The 18,394-nt window shown below is 40.8% G+C and overlaps 1 protein-coding gene across 4 annotated transcripts in view; it reads right to left on the reverse strand.

Moving 5' to 3' along the window:
* The window catches only part of quoa (quattro a), a 170,008-nt gene that overhangs the window by 82,950 nt on the left and 68,664 nt on the right, over positions 1-18,394 (reverse strand). For all 4 annotated transcript variants that reach the window (XM_080205043.1, XM_080205041.1, XM_080205042.1 and 1 more), the window contains one exon: positions 7,089-8,400. In XM_080205043.1, the coding sequence (XP_080061169.1) occupies positions 7,089-8,400 (1,312 nt within the window). The remainder of the gene's footprint in view (positions 1-7,088; positions 8,401-18,394) is intronic.

Here is an 18,394-nt window from a genome sequence, read left to right on the forward strand (position 1 = left end):
TAGTTGCTCCCAGAGATCCTGAATACCTCCCATTCCTCCTTTTTTTATCATTGAAGTTTAAAAACATCTGCAACTTGATTTAAATAACCATAGGTTCTCTCTCCTACAACTTTGTGTAAAGTAAAAGTAAAGGTTTCTTTTGTGTCACAAGTAGACTTACATTCAAACTGCTATGAAGTTACTGTGAAAATCCCCTAGTCGCCACACTCTGGCGCCTGTTTGGCTACACTGAGGGAAAACTTAGCATGGCTAATGCATCTAACTTGGACATCTTTGGACTGTGAGAGGAAACTGGAGCACTCAGAGGAAAATGCAGACACAGAGAGCACGTGCAGACTCTGCAAAGCCAGTGACCCATGCCAGGGACCGAACCCAGATCCCTGGCACAGTGAGGCGACAGTGCTAACCACTATGCCACCAAGGCTGCAGTGAATTAGCTTAATTTAGTTGAGATGAGAGTAGTGATGTGACATTAATGCCCCCAGGAAGGGAAGGAGGCATTAGCCAGGGTTTCCACTTGTTATTACTAACTAGTGCCCCAACTGAAAAGCGTTTGCACTTGGGATTACAGCTGAGAACATGTGTGGAATGCCATCTACAGTTCAACAGCTTATTTGTACTCATTGTCTAGACTTATACCTGATGATAATGATCAGTGGGGTATTGGAAAATAGTTGGTTTCTACAAAGCCCTACCAGGGCAGCAACTAATGTCTTTGGTTAAAAAAAAACTGGAACTAAAATGTATGGTGAAATAAAATTCTCTTAATGCACTCTTTTCATTTGTGGGCCAGAATTGCAACTGACTTCATTGGGATATCTCAATTACACATCTAAAGGAAGTGCTAAAATGGTATTGTGATAGACTTATATTTACAACATTACAAGGACATTGCCTTCGTTTTTCGAGACAATGCTATATGAAAGGAGTAAGATACTAGTTAATACTATATTTATGCACCAGTTCTGTTTTAGTAGCCCGTATTAGAAAAGATTGGTTCAAGCATGATGAAGAACCATTGAAAATTAAAGCATGAAAGGAAACTTGTGCATCTGTCATTCGAAGCCATTGTCTCTACTTGTAGCACCCTGGAGCATTTGTACTGAAAAACTGGAACATGGCCAAATAGGAAGAACACTAGGCGTTGGCTGGATGCAGTCGTTACAGTTTGATTCCAGATAATAAATGCGAGGCTGAATGAATGGCCTAAGGCTTGAGTGTTTGATATTAAAGTGCACACTGCATCATCATGCTTTACAAATCACTGTTGCTCTGATATGATCCCAGAAATTTAAGGCAGCTTTAGAAGTGATGAAAGGGTTACTAAAGTCTGAGGTGGGCTTAACAGTCTATGGGTTTGCTTCAAAGTGTTTTCAACAAAACGTTGAATGATGAAAGATTAATTTGTTGCTTGATGACAGCACTGAGGAATAGAATAAGGGAATGATTTATCAATTTGTACCTGCAGCATTCCTAGGTTGCATAAGGACATTACACAATGTTGCTTGCTATAGCATCAATGTAAATTACATTTACAACATGCTTTTAATCCTTGCTCAGAATAGCAGCAATATTGTTCTGATAACGCACCTGCTTTATTAATTGGGCATCTTGTTCCTAGGTACGTTCGTAACTGGTTTTAATTTTGCGTCAGTTTTATTCATGGAGTTTCATTTTCCAAGAAATGGATTAACTGTTTGATGAGTTTTACTATTTATTCCTTATCAAATTAGGAAACAGGGGTTCTGTAAACATAATTGTGCAGCTCAAGGTATAAATAAGAGGTCACGTTTTCAATATTTATTGAAGACAGTTCCCCATGATATTATGTTTCATTTTTGTTCAGTACTTCCCACTCAATGGCATTACTTAGATCAATAGCATCCTGATAATTGCATCATAGCGCAATATGTTCAGCACCAATGGACATCATGCTGAGTACTCACTGCACCTCTTGTAGCTGGACAATAGGCTCCTGGCAAAAAGTTGCTTCTGATATTACGTACTAAAGGATGTGATGCTATGAAGACTGGGGAAACACAATGTTTGATCCCACAATCTCAGCATCCAATCTTTAATGGAAGCAGGACTGGGGGAAACGGTTCAAGAAAGGGCAATGACAGTCCTGTTCCCAGATCCAGATGTCTTTCAGTTGTGCTCCAGTGTTAACCTGCTCTTTCCAGCAAGTGAAATTACCCCCCAGGAAGAAAATGTGGTCCTAGTTAAATGTACAGATTACATCTCAATTATGTCATTTGCACCCACTTTACAATTTTAGTTGAATCTTTGAGTGGGGGAGCAGTCATATTTCTATATTAGGACAACTCTAACATGATCAGTAAAAGCCTTAACAGATACATCATTACATTTTTAGGGGTTTTTTTGAATGGCAGGGGGCTGGGATGCTAGCCTCCTTATCAAGGACCCTCCACCCATTCCAATCTCATCCTGGTGTCAATCACATCATGGGGAGATGATGGTGGGATAGTAATGTCATTGGACTAGTAATCTAGAGGTTGAGGCTAACGTTAGGAGGACAGGGATTCACATCCCACCAAGGGGCTGTGGAATTTGAATTCAATTAATGAAACATAAAGCTAGTCTCAGTAAATGTGGCTATAAAACTATCATTGGTCGTTATAAAAACCTACCTGGTTCATTAATGCCCCTTTATGGAAAACAATTTGACATCCTTATCTGGCCTACATGTGCATCTAGTCTCATAGGAATATGGCTGACTCTTCTGCAATTGTCTAGCAAGCCAGTCAGTTCATGGGTAATTAGTTTTGTGCAAAAAAAGCACATAATCCATTAAGAAAAGAGTGAAGAAAAATAAAATCCTGACTCCTCCCCTTACAATTTACTTGATTGCCAAAATGCCTCCCATGGGCCTACAGCTGCAACTTTCTGCAACCAAATTCCCAAATTTCTGTATCTGAACCATATCAATGTCCGAACCATCTCATTTGATGCAATCGTCAAATGTAAATGCCCAATTGGACCAGCAGTCCAAAAGACGTGCTGGTTAGGTGCATTGGCCATGCTAAATTCTTCTTCAATATACCTTAACAGACACCCAAGTGTGGCAACTAGGTAACTTTCACAGTAACTACATTGCAGTGTTAATGTAAGCCTACTTTGACAATAACAAATAATCTTTAAACTTTTTGTCAGTTCGGCACCCAATTAGTGACGCCAAGAGATGGGAATAAAAATGGAAAATGCTGTAAAAACCCAGCAGATCTGGCAGCATCTGCGGAGCATGAAACAGAGTTAATGCTGAGCCAACTCTGAAGGACTGGCCAGTCCAACGCCATCATCAACTCTGAAGAGCAGTCGGACAGGTAATTCAACTCTGAAGTTGAGTCACATTGACTGGAAACATTAACTCTCTTTCACTCTCCACAGATGCTGCCAGAAATGCTGAGTTGTTCGAACATTTTCTGTTTTTAAATTAGATTTTCAGCATCTGTGGCAGTTTGCTTTCATTACCAGGCGAGCTGCCTGCAGAGCATGAGTAGCAAAAGCAAATGACAGGCATGTTGGGGCCTTCCACAGTCTTGCAGAAGAACAAAGGCAGAACATTAAAGGACTACATGCACAGAAGTGGCCAAACGTAAGCCACTGCATATGACCTGCAACTTAATTCCCTCTTGCCAAAAGTTTTCATCATTAAAAAGACCTTCAATTTACGCCCCAATTGAACTCAAGGTAAATAAATTGAAAATCAACTTCTCGCCCTCCCTAGCCTACTCACAGTCTCCTCAAAGAAAGTGGCACACCGTTAATTGGGAGCGAGTGGGTTACCAACAACCCCCCTCGACAGGCCTTCAATTTGAAATTTCCAGCATGTGCCAGAGGCTTCAGAACATTGACGTGCCATCCAGGAACACTATTTTCAAAGCATTCCCAATCCTGTTTGGCCGCAACAGATTTGCCTTCAGGCAAGTTACCAAGAAAATGTAAGGTAATGAGGTGTAGCCATTATGAACACTTAGCCCTTGTATCCCCAGACTCTGGGCTCACTGGCCACTTTGAATCTTGCAAGCACCACGTCAGCACCACCAGCAGCCCCACCACCACCCCCCCTCCCCTCGCCACCCTTTAAAATCATGCTATATACCTTCTTAATTCTGGGTGTAAATCTGCTATGGCAACAGAAAAGACTGGGTTCAACATTCGATATAAATGAGGGCATGCATTCCTTCCAATTTAAGACACGAAATAACAGGGCTGGTGATCAATGTATCAGAAAATGAATGGTTCAAATCATCACTAGCCAAAGGGAACAACTTTATTTATTTTATAATAAATTTGCTTCAAATGATTTGAATGTGACCAAGAATAGGAACAAAACAAAGGAGGAATTTGCAGGGCTGGGGGAAGGAGCAAGGAAACGGACTTGTTGCAGCTCTTTGAAAAAGCTGGCAGAGACTTGATGGGCCGACTGGCTTCTTTCTGCACTGAAAGATTCTATGATTCTAAGAACATAGGAATGATTAGGGGCAGGAAAGGACTTGTTACACCCAATAAGTAATCCTTCTTTATCACACTATTGTTGAAAAATATGTGGGTCCTCCCATTCTGTCACCATCATTTCAAATGTTTAGCAGGAATTCCATTAGCGCAAAAATTATAGCAGCAGTGTAGAACAGCCCCAAGGAATGCAAGCCCCATAAATATTTTTGCTCTTCAGCTGAATTGCTGATACTTAGCGTGAAAGGCAAAAGATTACGCAAATTTTCTCATAAATAAACTAATACAAATTCACAAAGTAAATTGATAAATTAGAATTTAAAACAGTTGCTGCTGTCTTATGAATGTTAATATTCTAGTAAATCAACTGAAAAATATCTACAATATTACTTCATGTTATATACTAGAACTTGAGATAAATATTTATAACATTGATAAATACCACTAAAATTCAAATGCCTTCAATTTCAATTCTCTTCCCACATGTACTGATGTAGTAAGGCAGACTTCATCTGCTTCCATAGCTAGAAATTTTCAGAACAGGCCACTGGTCTGTCACCGGGGGCTTATAGTTTGAAGAGCACCACTCCACAGCAAGTGTGCTTGACCAAGAGTCTCTCCCACTCTTACCACCAGCCATTGGCATGTTGGAAGGATTTGTAGGTTGACACTCAACCCTTTTGCATCTTCCTTGACCATTAAGTCCTGGAGTGGGACTTGAAGCTGGAGCTTCCGGCTCAGAGGCACTGACGCTACCCATTGTGCCACAAGACGTCCAAATGCTTTCAAAGCACACCAAAATAAAAATGAATGGACAGAACACTTTGCAGGGGGACATGTCCTGGCTGAAACTGTGATCCTGCTTGCAGACTGTGACCCAAATTACAGCTTGAGTGCTCCAGAAGAGCCATGAATTTCAAAGTTAATGAACTCTGAACATCATCACTTTTATCTGCACAAGTGCTTGCTTTTCTTCCTCTTCCATCAAGTGATTTGCAAAAGAAAACCTTAGCCCAATTCTAACCAATATTCATTTCAGAGGAATATTCATTCCAAACAGAAAAAAAAATAAGTTTGTTTCATTTCTACCCAACAGCTGAGGCCAGAAGTTGACACCTACTTTACGGGAAAAGCTCTTTTTTAAAAGAGTTGCTGAAAATAAAAATTACTGGCAGCTGCAAGGTGAAAATTTGGCCAAATACTTGGCAAACTGCCAAGAGTCCTCAGTGAACTGCATAATTTGCATATATGATAAATATAATGACTTTGCTGAATTTATGCATCCATATAGAAAAGAAAACCAAAATTAGAATAGACCTAACTCTGAATGATCACATTTTACTTCTTTAACAATGGTTATGTCAGTTAAGTCACCTATAAAACAAAATATAACTTTATGCATCAATAGATTTAAAATATCTAAATTAAAATAGACCTAATTCTGAATCAAGACTTTTTTTTACCTTTTTACCTATAATTTTGTCAGTAAAGTCACCTTTAAAACAAAATCTAACTTTATGGATCAATAGTAGAATAAAAATCTAAATTAAAATAGACCTAACTCTGAACTTTCACCTTACTTAACTTTTTTAACTGTAATTTCTCAATAAAGTCACCTTTAAAACAAAATCTAATTTGATATGCTTAGAACCGCAGCTATTTTTTCAGCTATTGATTTTTGTGATCAGAAAGCTTTGAATAATCATTTCAGAATAATTTATCATTGCGGCTGCATAAGAAGCAGTGATGGTTACAAGCGTAAAACTTGTTCCCCAAATCAAAGAGATTATCCATAAGTATGTAAATAAATGGTTTTATTTCAAATATGATGATGCTTTTGTGAAAATAATCATTTGCAATCATGAAGTGTCGGGTAAAGATTAGCTTTTAAACCTCAAAATAGAAATACAGCTTCCCAATTTCTTGATCTTTTGCTTGCCTTTTTTAATGCCATCCAACTGGAAAAGATTGGGAACCACAAATGAGATGTTGAAGCTTGGTATTGTTCCTGCTCTGATCAAAACGACAAGAAACTACAAAGGGTCAGGAACGAAGCCCAGTCCAAACCAGCCTCCCATCCATTGACTCTGTCTATATTTCCTGCTGCCTCAGAAAAGCAGCCACCATAATCAAGGATCCCACATATCTTGGACATACTCTCTTCCACCTTCTTCCATCGGGAAAAAGATATAAAAGTCTGAGGTTACATACCAACCGACTCAAGAACAGCTTCTTCCCTGCTGCCATCAGACTTTTCAATGTACCTACCTTATATTAAGTTGATCTTTCTCTCCACCCTAACTGTGATTGTAACATTGCATTGCGTACCCTCTCCTTTCCTTCTCTGTGAACAGTCTGCTATGTCTGTATAGCATGCAAGAAACAATACTTTTCATATTTTTCACTGTATGTGTATTGTATGTGTATTTCACCAATACACATGACAATAATAAATCCAATCAATTCAAATCAAATTAAAACTGCATGTGGCTTCAGAGCCATAAGTTGCAGGACCCCCACCTCCCCCCACCAGCTAGCCTCGCCCTGGCTGAGGCAATAGCTGTGACAAATGTGTACTCTTAGATGTTTCACATAATTCTGTATAACTTTACCTTTTCCCTGGGATTTTTGTCTACGGATTCTTGGAGACATATAACCAACTGAAGACTTTTTTGTAACTTGCATAGCTTTCCTATTAGTCACAGTTTCTGACGACACAGTGTCACCGGTTGGTAAACATGACCTTTGACCTTCAGGAAGTGAATGTCTGTTGGTAATGTCTGAAGATGGTGAACATATATGAGGATCATGTTTGACCGTAGATCGACATGGTTCCCTGAATGAGGTAGGACGTGGAATGGAATGTCCCGATAATCTGTCCTCATTTGTCATCTTAGATGGTGATAGGACAGGAGATCTGCTGGGTTCCATAGATTCCAGCTTTTGCCTGCAGCAGACTGGAGTTTTTGAACCACTGTTAAGCTTGTGGTTGGTCAAGACTTCCTCCTTATTCTTTTTAGAAGGTTCTGTCTCTTGAAAACCGAACCCAAAATTCAAAGGGTTCTGCAGAGCTTCTATGTAAGATTCACGATAGCGACATTTCATCTCTTTGTGTTCCAAGTCTCTGCTTGACCTTCTGTTTAAACATGGAGTACAAGGCTCTGCAGCAAACCTTATCGACCCTCCACATGCCCATGTGCCATTCATTGGAACTACTGAAGACGGAAGATGTGCAGTCCGCTTATCAGAACACTTTTCTTTAGAAAACATCATTAAATCTACATAGTCCCCTTCAACATTTTCAGTCGAGAGTTCGCATAGGTTTGGGGAGACCTTTCCCAATATCAGAGGCTGTTGAGTCAGACATTCTGCACCTTCTACCTGAGGCAAGTTAGGGGACAAGCTTTTATCATCTTTAGTATCAGAGCCTGGCTCAGAAGCGTTAAATAAACAATTAGTTTCCATTCCAGTTTGTAATGTCATCCCAGTGGGACCAAAGTCATTTTGCGTTTCTTGAACAGAACACATTTTGAGTCCAGATGCTGGTGCTTCTTTGACTTTTGTTACAAATTCAGGATTCACTATTTTAGTCCAAAGTACTTTCACGACCCCATTCTCCGTGGCTAACAGGCAAGTGTGTAATGGTGTGCCACAACGTTCACTGTTTATCATTTCCAACCATTCCGCTGTAAAGATATTGGTGTAGGAGACTTCTGGTACCAGCTTTTCCTCCACATTGCAGAGGTCTTTGCTCAGGCATTTCAACACAATTCGTGTAGATTGCCTTCCAACAGGTCGTATTTGTAGATAGAAATCACCAGGGCGCAAAAGGAAGATGTTGAATGATGACAATTGTATCACTATCCTCTCATGGAGACACAAAGGCCAGCCTTCATGACGGAACAGGAGGCTTGAATATCTAGTCTGAGGGGAAAGAACATGCAAGCTGCATTAATAGGAGACTTAGTCAAGCAAAATACTTACATGTAACTTTTTCTGTGAGCTACCTAAGCAAGTTATTCTTAATATGAAGAAGGATACAAATCCTGCCTGTCAATGGGCTGTTAAAACAAAAGGGGCTTAATGCAGACATCCAATGCGCACTGTGATCTTAACCTACAGGCTTTTGTAGTGTCAATAGGGTTCCAACTGCACTACCGACCTGAATAAGGAAACTGTTGCAGGAGATTTTTGGCTGATTTTATTCATTTTAAAATCAGATAGCCAGTGATGTTTGTGCACTTAGGCTGGTTAAGTTACATAACTTGAGAACACGAGAATTTTGCACATTCACATGCTAATGTTTAAAAAGCTTAATCTCAAGGCATATATGTGTTTGTGGATATTGACATTATTGTTTTGAAATCAGTGTGACTGATAGGGTGAATGACAAGGAAATGAACATCACCTGGAAGTTCAGAAAGTTTTCCTATTCATATAACCAGTAGGTTTCTAAGTGCTTGGTGCATTAATGAAAACAAAACGTTAGCATATAACCTTTGATCATTGAATGAACGGGCTCTTGTTCCATAATGTAATTATCTTTGTGCTGTTCCTCCAGTTTAAATGAAGCATTGAGTGAGATTCTTTGGTCTTCCCTTAGCGTTTTTCTTGGCAGGGGGAAGCACTGCACCATTCAGTGGTGACTGGAGCCTCTGGAATTGCCACTGTCGATGGGATTTCCTATTGACAGCACCTCATGCTGCCAGGAAACACGCAATAAGGAGATGTGCCACTAGCGGAACCAGAGAACATCATCATCGTGAGCAGCCGAAGAATTCCAGCCGGTAATTGTACATATATCTAATTATTAGACATAGAAACATAGGAAATGGCAACAGGAGTAGGCTATTCAGCCCTTTGGGCCTGTTCTGCCATTCAATACGATCATCCAACTCAATAGACTGCACCTATCTTCCCCCATATCCTCTTTTTCCCTTTTTATATCTGTATCTAACACCTTCTTGATGTTTCAGTCTCAACTATTTTCTGTGATTGCGAATTCCATAGGCTTACCACTCTCTGGATGAAAAAGTTTCTCCTAATGTCAATCCTAAAATGTCTACCACATCTCCTTAGGCTAGGACCTCTGGCTCTGACTCCCCATCATCGGGAACTTCTTTCCTGAATCTATCCTGCTTAGGATACATTGTTGGAATTTTATAGGTTTCTACAAGATCCCCCTCATTCTTCTGAACTCCAGCAAATATAACCCTAACAGACTCAATCTCTCCTCATACATCAGTCCCGCTATCCCAGGATTCAGTCTGATAAACCTTCTCTGCACTCCCTCAATAGCAAGAATATCCTTCGTCAGATAATGAGGCCAAAACTGCACATAATATTCTAGGTGTGGCCTCACCAAGGCTCTGTATAATTGGAGCAAGACATGTGAGCTCCAGTACTTGAATGTAGACAATACTTAATTAAACAATTTAACAATCTTTTCTTAGCTAAGATTACAGCTTTGGGCTTTCTAAAAAATAAAAAAAAATGCCTGTAATCCTTGGTTTCAGTTGAACTGATTTTTCTATGCCTAAATTGAACATGCTATAAAAATATATGGCTAGGGTTCCCACTGCTTTGTGTTGGTTTTACTGGTAAAGTTCGTCAAAAAATAGACCAAACCAATTATCAAGGAGTTATAAGTGTTGGTTTGCTTTGAGCATAAATCAAGTTTTCCAATCTTTATTGCTAATTTTTAAAAATTTATATCAGAAGCACGGTGCACGGGCAACACAGTATCACAGTGGTTAGCACGGCTGCCTCGTAGCATAAGGGACCAGGGTTCAATTCTGGCCTCGGGTCACTGTCTGTGTGGAGTTTGTACATTCTCCCTGTGTCTGCGGAGGTTTCTTCTGGGTGCTCTGATTTCCTCCCACATTCCATAGATGTGTGGGTTAGGTTGATTGGCCATGCTAAATTGCCCCTTAGTGTCAGGGGCTAGGGTAAATATGTGGGGTTACGGGGATAGAGTCTGGGTGGGATTGTGATTGGTGCAGACTCGATGGGCTGAATGGTCTTCTTCTGCCCTGTAGAATAATGTGAAAGCCAGCTCTCAACCACAAAATCAGCAATGCCACCCCCTCGTCCCAGTCAATATAACAAGAATGGTGAGCTTCACACCATTTGTGAAGGCTTGTCAAATTATGCTTTTTCTTAAGGTTCTCAGAAGGTAATAGGAACATTTCAAAAGTTCTTAAATTCTGGAAAAGATGTAATTTACTAAGAAACTGTCTATTCTCCACCAATGAAACTTGTAAATGATTCAGTACAATTTGTTTAATTTATCTTTTGTGTTTCAGTAAACATGCTTACTAAAAATATTTAGATTTTATGTAATAATCCATTTTTGAATATGCTTATTAAATTACGTTTTACTTCTCTTAAATATATCAAGGAATATATTTATTCCAAAGGCACAATTGACACTGTTTACACTTCTTGCTGCCTCAGAACAACAGCCTGCTTAATTAAGGGTCCCACGCACCCCAGACATTCTCCCACCTTCTTTGGTAGGGAAAAAGAAAGAAAAGTCTGAGGACATGTACCAACCGACACACGAACAGCTTCTCCCTGCTCCCATCAGACTTTTGCATGAACCTACCCACATTAAGTTGACCTTTCTCTAAACCCTAACTATAACTGTAACACCACATTCTGCACTCTCTTCTTTCTTTCTCTATGAACGGTATGCTTTGTCTGTATAGCACGCAAGGAATAATGATTTTCGCTGTTTACTAATACCTGTGACAGAAATAAATCAACTTCAAATCAAAATCAACAAAATAATTACATTCCATTATGCTGCCAAATGGTTCATGGAAGATTTTACATTGGTATTTCTGTAAATAAGGTTAAGCAGAAATATGAAATATTGACCACGTTCTTCTAATCTTCAGATAGTCAGAGACCAGATAGACCTCCCAAGATGCAAGATGGAGCCCCTTGGAAGTCCCAATGCAATGATTCCAAGGGACTTAGCCAGGAACATTGATCTTCTGAAGGGCAATTCCACTGTTCCCTGGGTCTCCATGAAGAAGTCTCCAATTCTGAGTTAGAATCAGAGACTTCGGACAGTTCTGACTTACTTACCTGAATAGTTGCCCAGAAAATCTCACACAGAGGTCCTAAAGTAACTCTTGGGTAACAATACAATCCACCACCATGTCCTTCCCACAGCTCTCCCCTCAATCTCTTGATCCCTCCGCTAATTCCCTGACTCCCCCACCCCTCAGTTCCCTCCTAACTGCCCGACTCTCCCCAATGACACCTAACAGGACCTGACCTCTCCTTGACTCAACATCAAATTTGTACCCAGTTGCCACCCTATCCCCTCCCCCAATTTACCCCATTATCCATCCTGTTCCCTTGTCTAAACCTCACCCATCCAACTCCCTTACCTTACCCACCCCACGCAGGAAAGACATTGCTTGATTGACAGCTGGGTTCTCTGATCAATACTGTCAATTTCACAATATTTGTTTACACAAGATAAAGAGATCTCAAGTGCATGCAGTTTCAGCTATTTATACTTTAAAACTTCTGGATGAATGACATTTTTATAAGGTTGTAATAAAAATTAATTTTTTTAACAAAGTTTTTTTACACGCAACTGACACTATGGGATCATTGCTTCTATATAGTGTTAGGGGCTTAATGGGCATGGATGTGCTATAGCTTGGCATAGGAGACATGTGGGTCATTGGGGGTGGGGAGCAGGCATACTTTCACATGGGGGCATGATGAAACCCTTTGAAGTTGTTCTTTAAACAGTTTACTCCAGAAGACTATAGATTACAGCATCTCTAGGGTGTCGTGAACCATGATTCTTTAAAAACAACTGGTGTGACTCCTTGGCAGTGACCAGGACTTGCCTATCAACGCAACGCAGCTGGCCAGGTTGGCATTTAGGCTGCAGGTTCACCACCCAAATCAGCCCACATCTTTAAAAGGCGCTCTCGAAAATCGGAAACTCTGTGAATAGAGTCGGGAATCCCAGAATTGGAATTTGCTGTGCATTTTTAAGAGGATCGCAAGTCATCCTGACCCTGCAACTATCAAACTCCTCATGTTCCAGCATTCAATGCCAATGGAAGAGAACAATGAAGTCATGAGGATTGATCTTCACCCAAGAGAGCAGAGCATTAAGGGATGTGTGGCAATAGCTACGTTTAGAATGTGATGCAATAGGTCTCTTGTACATAGATTTACATTGAATATACAGCACAGAAACAGGCCTTGTGGTCCAATTAGTCTACGTTGCCAGTTCTGTTTCACATAAACCTTCTCCTGTTAATTTTATCTAAATCAACCAGCACATCTTGCTATTCCTTTCACCCTAATATGACCATAAAACAATAAGAAATAGGAACACAAGGAGGCCATTCAGCCCTTCAAGGCTGCTATACAATTTAATAGCAGCATGGCTGATCTGACATTTCCCAGTTTCCTGCCCCTTCCTTGTAATTCTTGATTCCCTTCCTGATCACAAATCTATCTACCTCAGCCTTAGCTATACATGAGGACTTTGCCCCCATTGCTTTCTGTGACAGGGAGATTTTTTTTCTAAAGAGAAGAAATTCCTTCACATGTTAGTCTCAAATTGACATCCTTTACTCTGAGACTACGGCTTCCAATCCTATACTCTCCCATAAGGGGAAACATCCTTTTATCATTTACCCTGTCAAGCTTCTTAAGAATCCTCCAGGTTACAATGAGATCACCTCTCACTCTTCTAAATTCCAAGGAGGAGAATCCCAACCTGTTTAACTTTTCCTCGTAAGACAATCCTTCCATACCAGGGATCATCCCAGTGAACCTTGTCTTAACTGCCTCCAATGAAATAACAGGACGAGTTTCACAAAAAAAGTGCTCAAACAGCTGGAAAACAGGAGATTTTCCCACCTTTTTTTGTGGGATGCATTTCTCTCTATGCTTCAAAGGGGGCCAAAAGGGATTCAAAGGTGCGTGCTCACTGCTGCTCCCATCTCTGGCCTCCCGGTCGCTGGTCTCCATGCCCCCCCCCCCTCCCCCACCAATCACTGACCTCCGTGACTCCCCCTTTCAATCACCGCCAGCCCTGATCACTACCGTCCCTCCCTTTTCAACCAATCTCTAATGCAGAATGCGCAGCAGGACCTTTCCCCATCATCATCACCCCAGTAGGCCCCACCCCCTCACATTCCACCTCCCCCCCCTCCCACCGGGTTGGCAGTGTCTGGTGTCTGGTGAGCATTGCCAGGGTACTAGGTTGGCACTGCCCAAGTGGCACACCGCCCACCCCCAACCTTCCATGGTGGGGATGGGGGGGCGGTTAATGCTTCTGTTCCCACCAGCAGGATGATTATACCTGGTCCCCGTTGATGAAGCCATACATCATCCCCACTGGTGGGAACCTCTCCTGACACTGGTGGGGGGAGGGGTGGGGGGGGAAACAATACCATCCCAGTCTCACTTATGATATGGAAATGATGGTTTCCATAATATAATCAGTCTCACTTAAAGAAGAGTCCTTGCAAACTCGTGACTAGCTGGGCAGCCCACTATGTTCCACTACACTGATATTTCATGGCCCACTGCGCTACTGGAGCGAGACTGGAAATTCCTACCCAAAGTCAACAGAGATTTCCGTTATCAGAGCCTCACCCACTCTGATTCCATGGCGGATGAGGTGGTAGAGTTCTGGCCAATATCTTTTCTTCAACAAGGGAGTCAGATTTGGCCTCACCAGTAACTTGTACTTCCTCTTAAATGCATCCAAACTTCTTGCTTCAAGAGAAAGTGCCTTCCACATTTTGAACACTTCTCTCACAATTGCAAAAAGACCAGACAAAAAATCAAATCTGAAATGACATGCTGTGAGAAAAAGAGGATACAAATTTAAATCAGACAGTGGACAGAGAACCACAGGGGCTGGCAGCGGGAACACATAATAGTTAAGACTTGTGGCATTTGTGGCCAGTTTGTTTACGATGGTTGTCTGACTGAAATAAGCCTCCTCTGTGTTCACAAAAAGTATTCTAAATGATTTCAAGAGAGGCATCTCAATAAATAACACACAATGAAATTGAATAAACAAATGCGTTGTAGAATTGATAGCGCAACACGATCATCTGCTGCCATTTTCCCTATTACAAATGAAGATACACTGTAGGAACATAAGGCATTGTATTCAAATATCTGTGTCTCCTGGCAAATTAAGACTTTCAGTAGCACATTTGGATAGTAGATTTGGTGAAGCTATGAAAATATGTGTTTCTGCTACCATACTAGCTTACGTCAAACTTACCTCTTCAACTAAACTTTTATTAACCTGTTTTAATGGGTGGGATTTTCCACACCCCCATGGCATGTTCTGCCACTGTGGAGGCAGCCCACCATTGGCCAGCGCTGGGTCCATCTGGTCCTACCACCATCAACGAGGTTTGCCATTGTTCACACCCTCTGCTGGAATCCCGCAGCAGGGGATCACCATAAGAACATAAGAAATAGGAGCAGGAGTAGGCCATCTAGCCCTTCGAGCCTGCCCCGCCATTCAATAAGATCATGGCTGATCTGAAGTGGCTCAGTTCCACTTTCCCGCCTTCTCCCCGTAACCCTTAATTCTCTTGTCTATCAGAAATCTATCTATCCGTGACTTAAATATATTTAGCGAGGCAGCCTCCACCACTTCAACGGGCAGAGAATTCCAGAGATTCACTACCCTTTGAGTGAAGAAGTTCCTCCTCAACTCTGTTCTAAACTGCCCTCCCCCCTTATTTTGAGGCTGTGCCCTCTAGTTCTGGTTACCTTTCTAAGCAGGAAGAATCTCTCTACCTCTACCCTATCTAGCCCATTCACTATCTTGTAAGTCTCAATAAGATCTCCCCTCAGCCTTCTAAACTCCAACGAGTACAGACTCAGTCTACTTAATCTCTCCTCATAAACTATTAATCTCTCCTCATAATCACCATCAGCTTGACCAAAAGGTTCTGTCAACGGGAACAACTGGAAAATCCCACTCATTGTTTCCTTATGTAGCTCAGTTTCAAATTCTGTTTGATAATGCTGCTTCAAAGTGCTTTGGGATGTTTTGTGACACTAAAGGCACACTATGTGCAAGTTGTTGTTGTTGGGATTTAAAGCCAAATTCTCATTTTATGACCAGCACTGTCGACTGGTTGAGAGCAATGGACCGGCATCCTGAAATAGGGCAACAAAACAGAATGTTCTAGAAATACAGTGCAGATTCACCAGCGCCTGATAAAGAAAAAGAAAACGAACATTATAAATGAAGCCTTCATCCAAAGCCAAAAGGATTGAGGTGGGTTTGTGCCAATGTGGGCTCCTGGCACAGTTCAGCAGACCGCAGTGTTTGATGCATCGAACAGATGAGAGTGTGAGCAGAATTAACATGCAGAAGCAATGCTTGCTTTCTCTTGGATACGTTATAAAAGTTCTGCTAATCTATGGGATTTAGGCAAATTTCAACTGTTCACAAGCTGTAATATGTTCACTTCCTTCGGGAAAAATGCAGAACTAACATTCAGTCAATGAGAATTACTAGGAAGACTGAAGAATCATTTAGAGCGATACTTTTCAGTGCTCTATTTTTGAGCGTTTGGCAGAATTCCTATTCAGAGTCGTTAACGCATATTCTCCCAGAAGAAGTAAGGCCTCTTTCCAACACACACAGCAAATAAACTTTCACAGTTGAGGGTGGATTTGAACTGCACATTCATGCTAAACAGTTATATTTCTGTGGGGCATCTGTAGAAAAAACAAATGGATCACATGGATGCTGCACAGTTATTATCCTCCTGTTGGGTAGGAACAGTGCCGAAATTCAGTTCCAAGTAACCAGCTGTTTATCCCACTAACAATGTCTGCATTCAACATTCCTCTGGTCACGGGCCAGAGCTTTTCAAACACACCCACCTCTCGTTCACAAAGAAACAGGGCAAATGGTAGAGGCGGTAATAAATCTATAGGTTGGTCACTTTGGAACTAAACATTTTTTTCCCTCTGATAGACATTAAGGATCATAATACTAAAACTAGTTCAGATCAATCTTAATCATGATTTGGGACTTAATCAGGTCAGGCTTCCGCAGCACAAAAGGAAAGTTAATTTCGAGTCAGGCACTAATTTGACAGAAACAGTTAAAGTGGTCACAATATAGAGCTAAGAAAAGGAAATAGTAGGCTGCAATAAGGGTTATTTACATGCAGTGGAAACATTTTGTTAACACAATGTGTGAGTGCACTTTCCTTGCAATCAGCTTGTGCCATAATTGAACTGAAACTGCCACGATCAAGATGAAAAGTAAATAAAGGGGCTCGAGTTACATAGCACCATTATCTGTCACTTCTACGTTCAAAGAACTGGGCTGACAGTGCAATATGGTTGATGGTTGTATTGCATCATTTTAAATATTTTTACATGGGCGTGCTTTTTGATTATACAATTTTTGATTTTATCTTTTTCTGGCTGGACTTTAAAAAAAAGGAACCTTTTGCAGACAATAACAAAACCGCCCTACATGCTGCAATACACACAAGTTTACTAAACTTCCTGGGAGACATGGAAGACTTTTTGTTGATTCACACCATCCTGAGACATTTTAAGTGTTTCTGAGGTGAGATATCAAAATGCAATTAGCTATTCTGAAACAATAATTGCAGCAGGTATGAACTAATAGAATTTCTTTGGAATATACATCCAACAAGGAGCTTCAAGGACCCTTACCAAACAAAAGAAAGATAAACAACAGACAATGCTGACTGAACCCAGGTTGCTTGAGGCTGTGAACGCTTTCTGCCTGTCTCTCTCAGAGACGCTGTGCCCAATTCGCAAAGTAACCATCCTGAGAAGACAAATCTATCACAGAATCCTACAGTGCAGCAAGAGGCCCTTCGGCCCATCGAGTCTGCACCAAGCACAATCCCACCCAGGCCCTACCCCATATCCCTACATATTGTACCCACTAATCCCTCTAACCTATACATCCCTCGACACTAAGAGGCAATTTCTTAGCATGGCCAATCAACCTAACCCTCATATCTTTGGACTGTGGGAGGAAACCGGACAAAACCCACAGGAATCACAAACTGAGATCTTTTTAGAAGTGTGGAGATTTATTCTATACAACATCTTGGGGGGGTGGGGGGGGTGGGTGGCAACTGAATAAAACAGTTGGAAAACTATTGCAACAAGACCAGCCAAGAAACAGCTAATCTACCTGTGTTCATATGTTTCATCTTTCATGAGCTGCAAAAATTCCTGTAAGCCTATCTTGTTACTCTATACTGATGAATGTGGGTCCAGACAAATGTGTGAAATGTGGTTCTGATTTATCTTTTGTTTTAGTTCAGGAAATAGTTTCAATAAATTTACCTTGTTCTTTGTTTAACCTAAACCTGTCTGACTATTTTTTTACACCCTTAAGAATAAATTGTAGAAATCTTACAGACATGGTGAAGCATACCCTCACTAAATATCCTACTAAATACTTTACAATCAAACCTGGAATGGGAAAATAATCATTTCACTCCTCCTTCACATGGATGTAACCGTATTCATATTCCTAAGACATAACCTCCACCTTACACTGAGATTTAACAAACTATCAGCAGAGCTTGCCAAATAATCTTTTGTTCCAGGATCCTAAACTATGAAATATCGGCTGTTTAATTTTCATTGACTTTAACAATATGCTCACTGTAAATTAGATGGAGGATACAGTTTCCCTTCATTTTCGTATCATATTTTACTGCTCTTAACATCTTTCATGGCTTCTTTGCTTTAAAAAGTGAGCCAGACTTATTCACAGCAATAACAGATGAATGGGAATACTAAACATCTTGAAATGTTGCTTTAGCAAAACAATTTTCACTCCCTGAACTCTTTCAGCTTTTAATGATGAATCTGTTGGTTT

The sequence above is a fragment of the Carcharhinus amblyrhynchos genome, chromosome 16 (assembly GCF_965287045.1).
Source record: "Carcharhinus amblyrhynchos chromosome 16, sCarAmb.v2.hapA, whole genome shotgun sequence".
In the NCBI taxonomy this organism is placed as follows: Eukaryota; Metazoa; Chordata; class Chondrichthyes; order Carcharhiniformes; family Carcharhinidae; genus Carcharhinus; species Carcharhinus amblyrhynchos.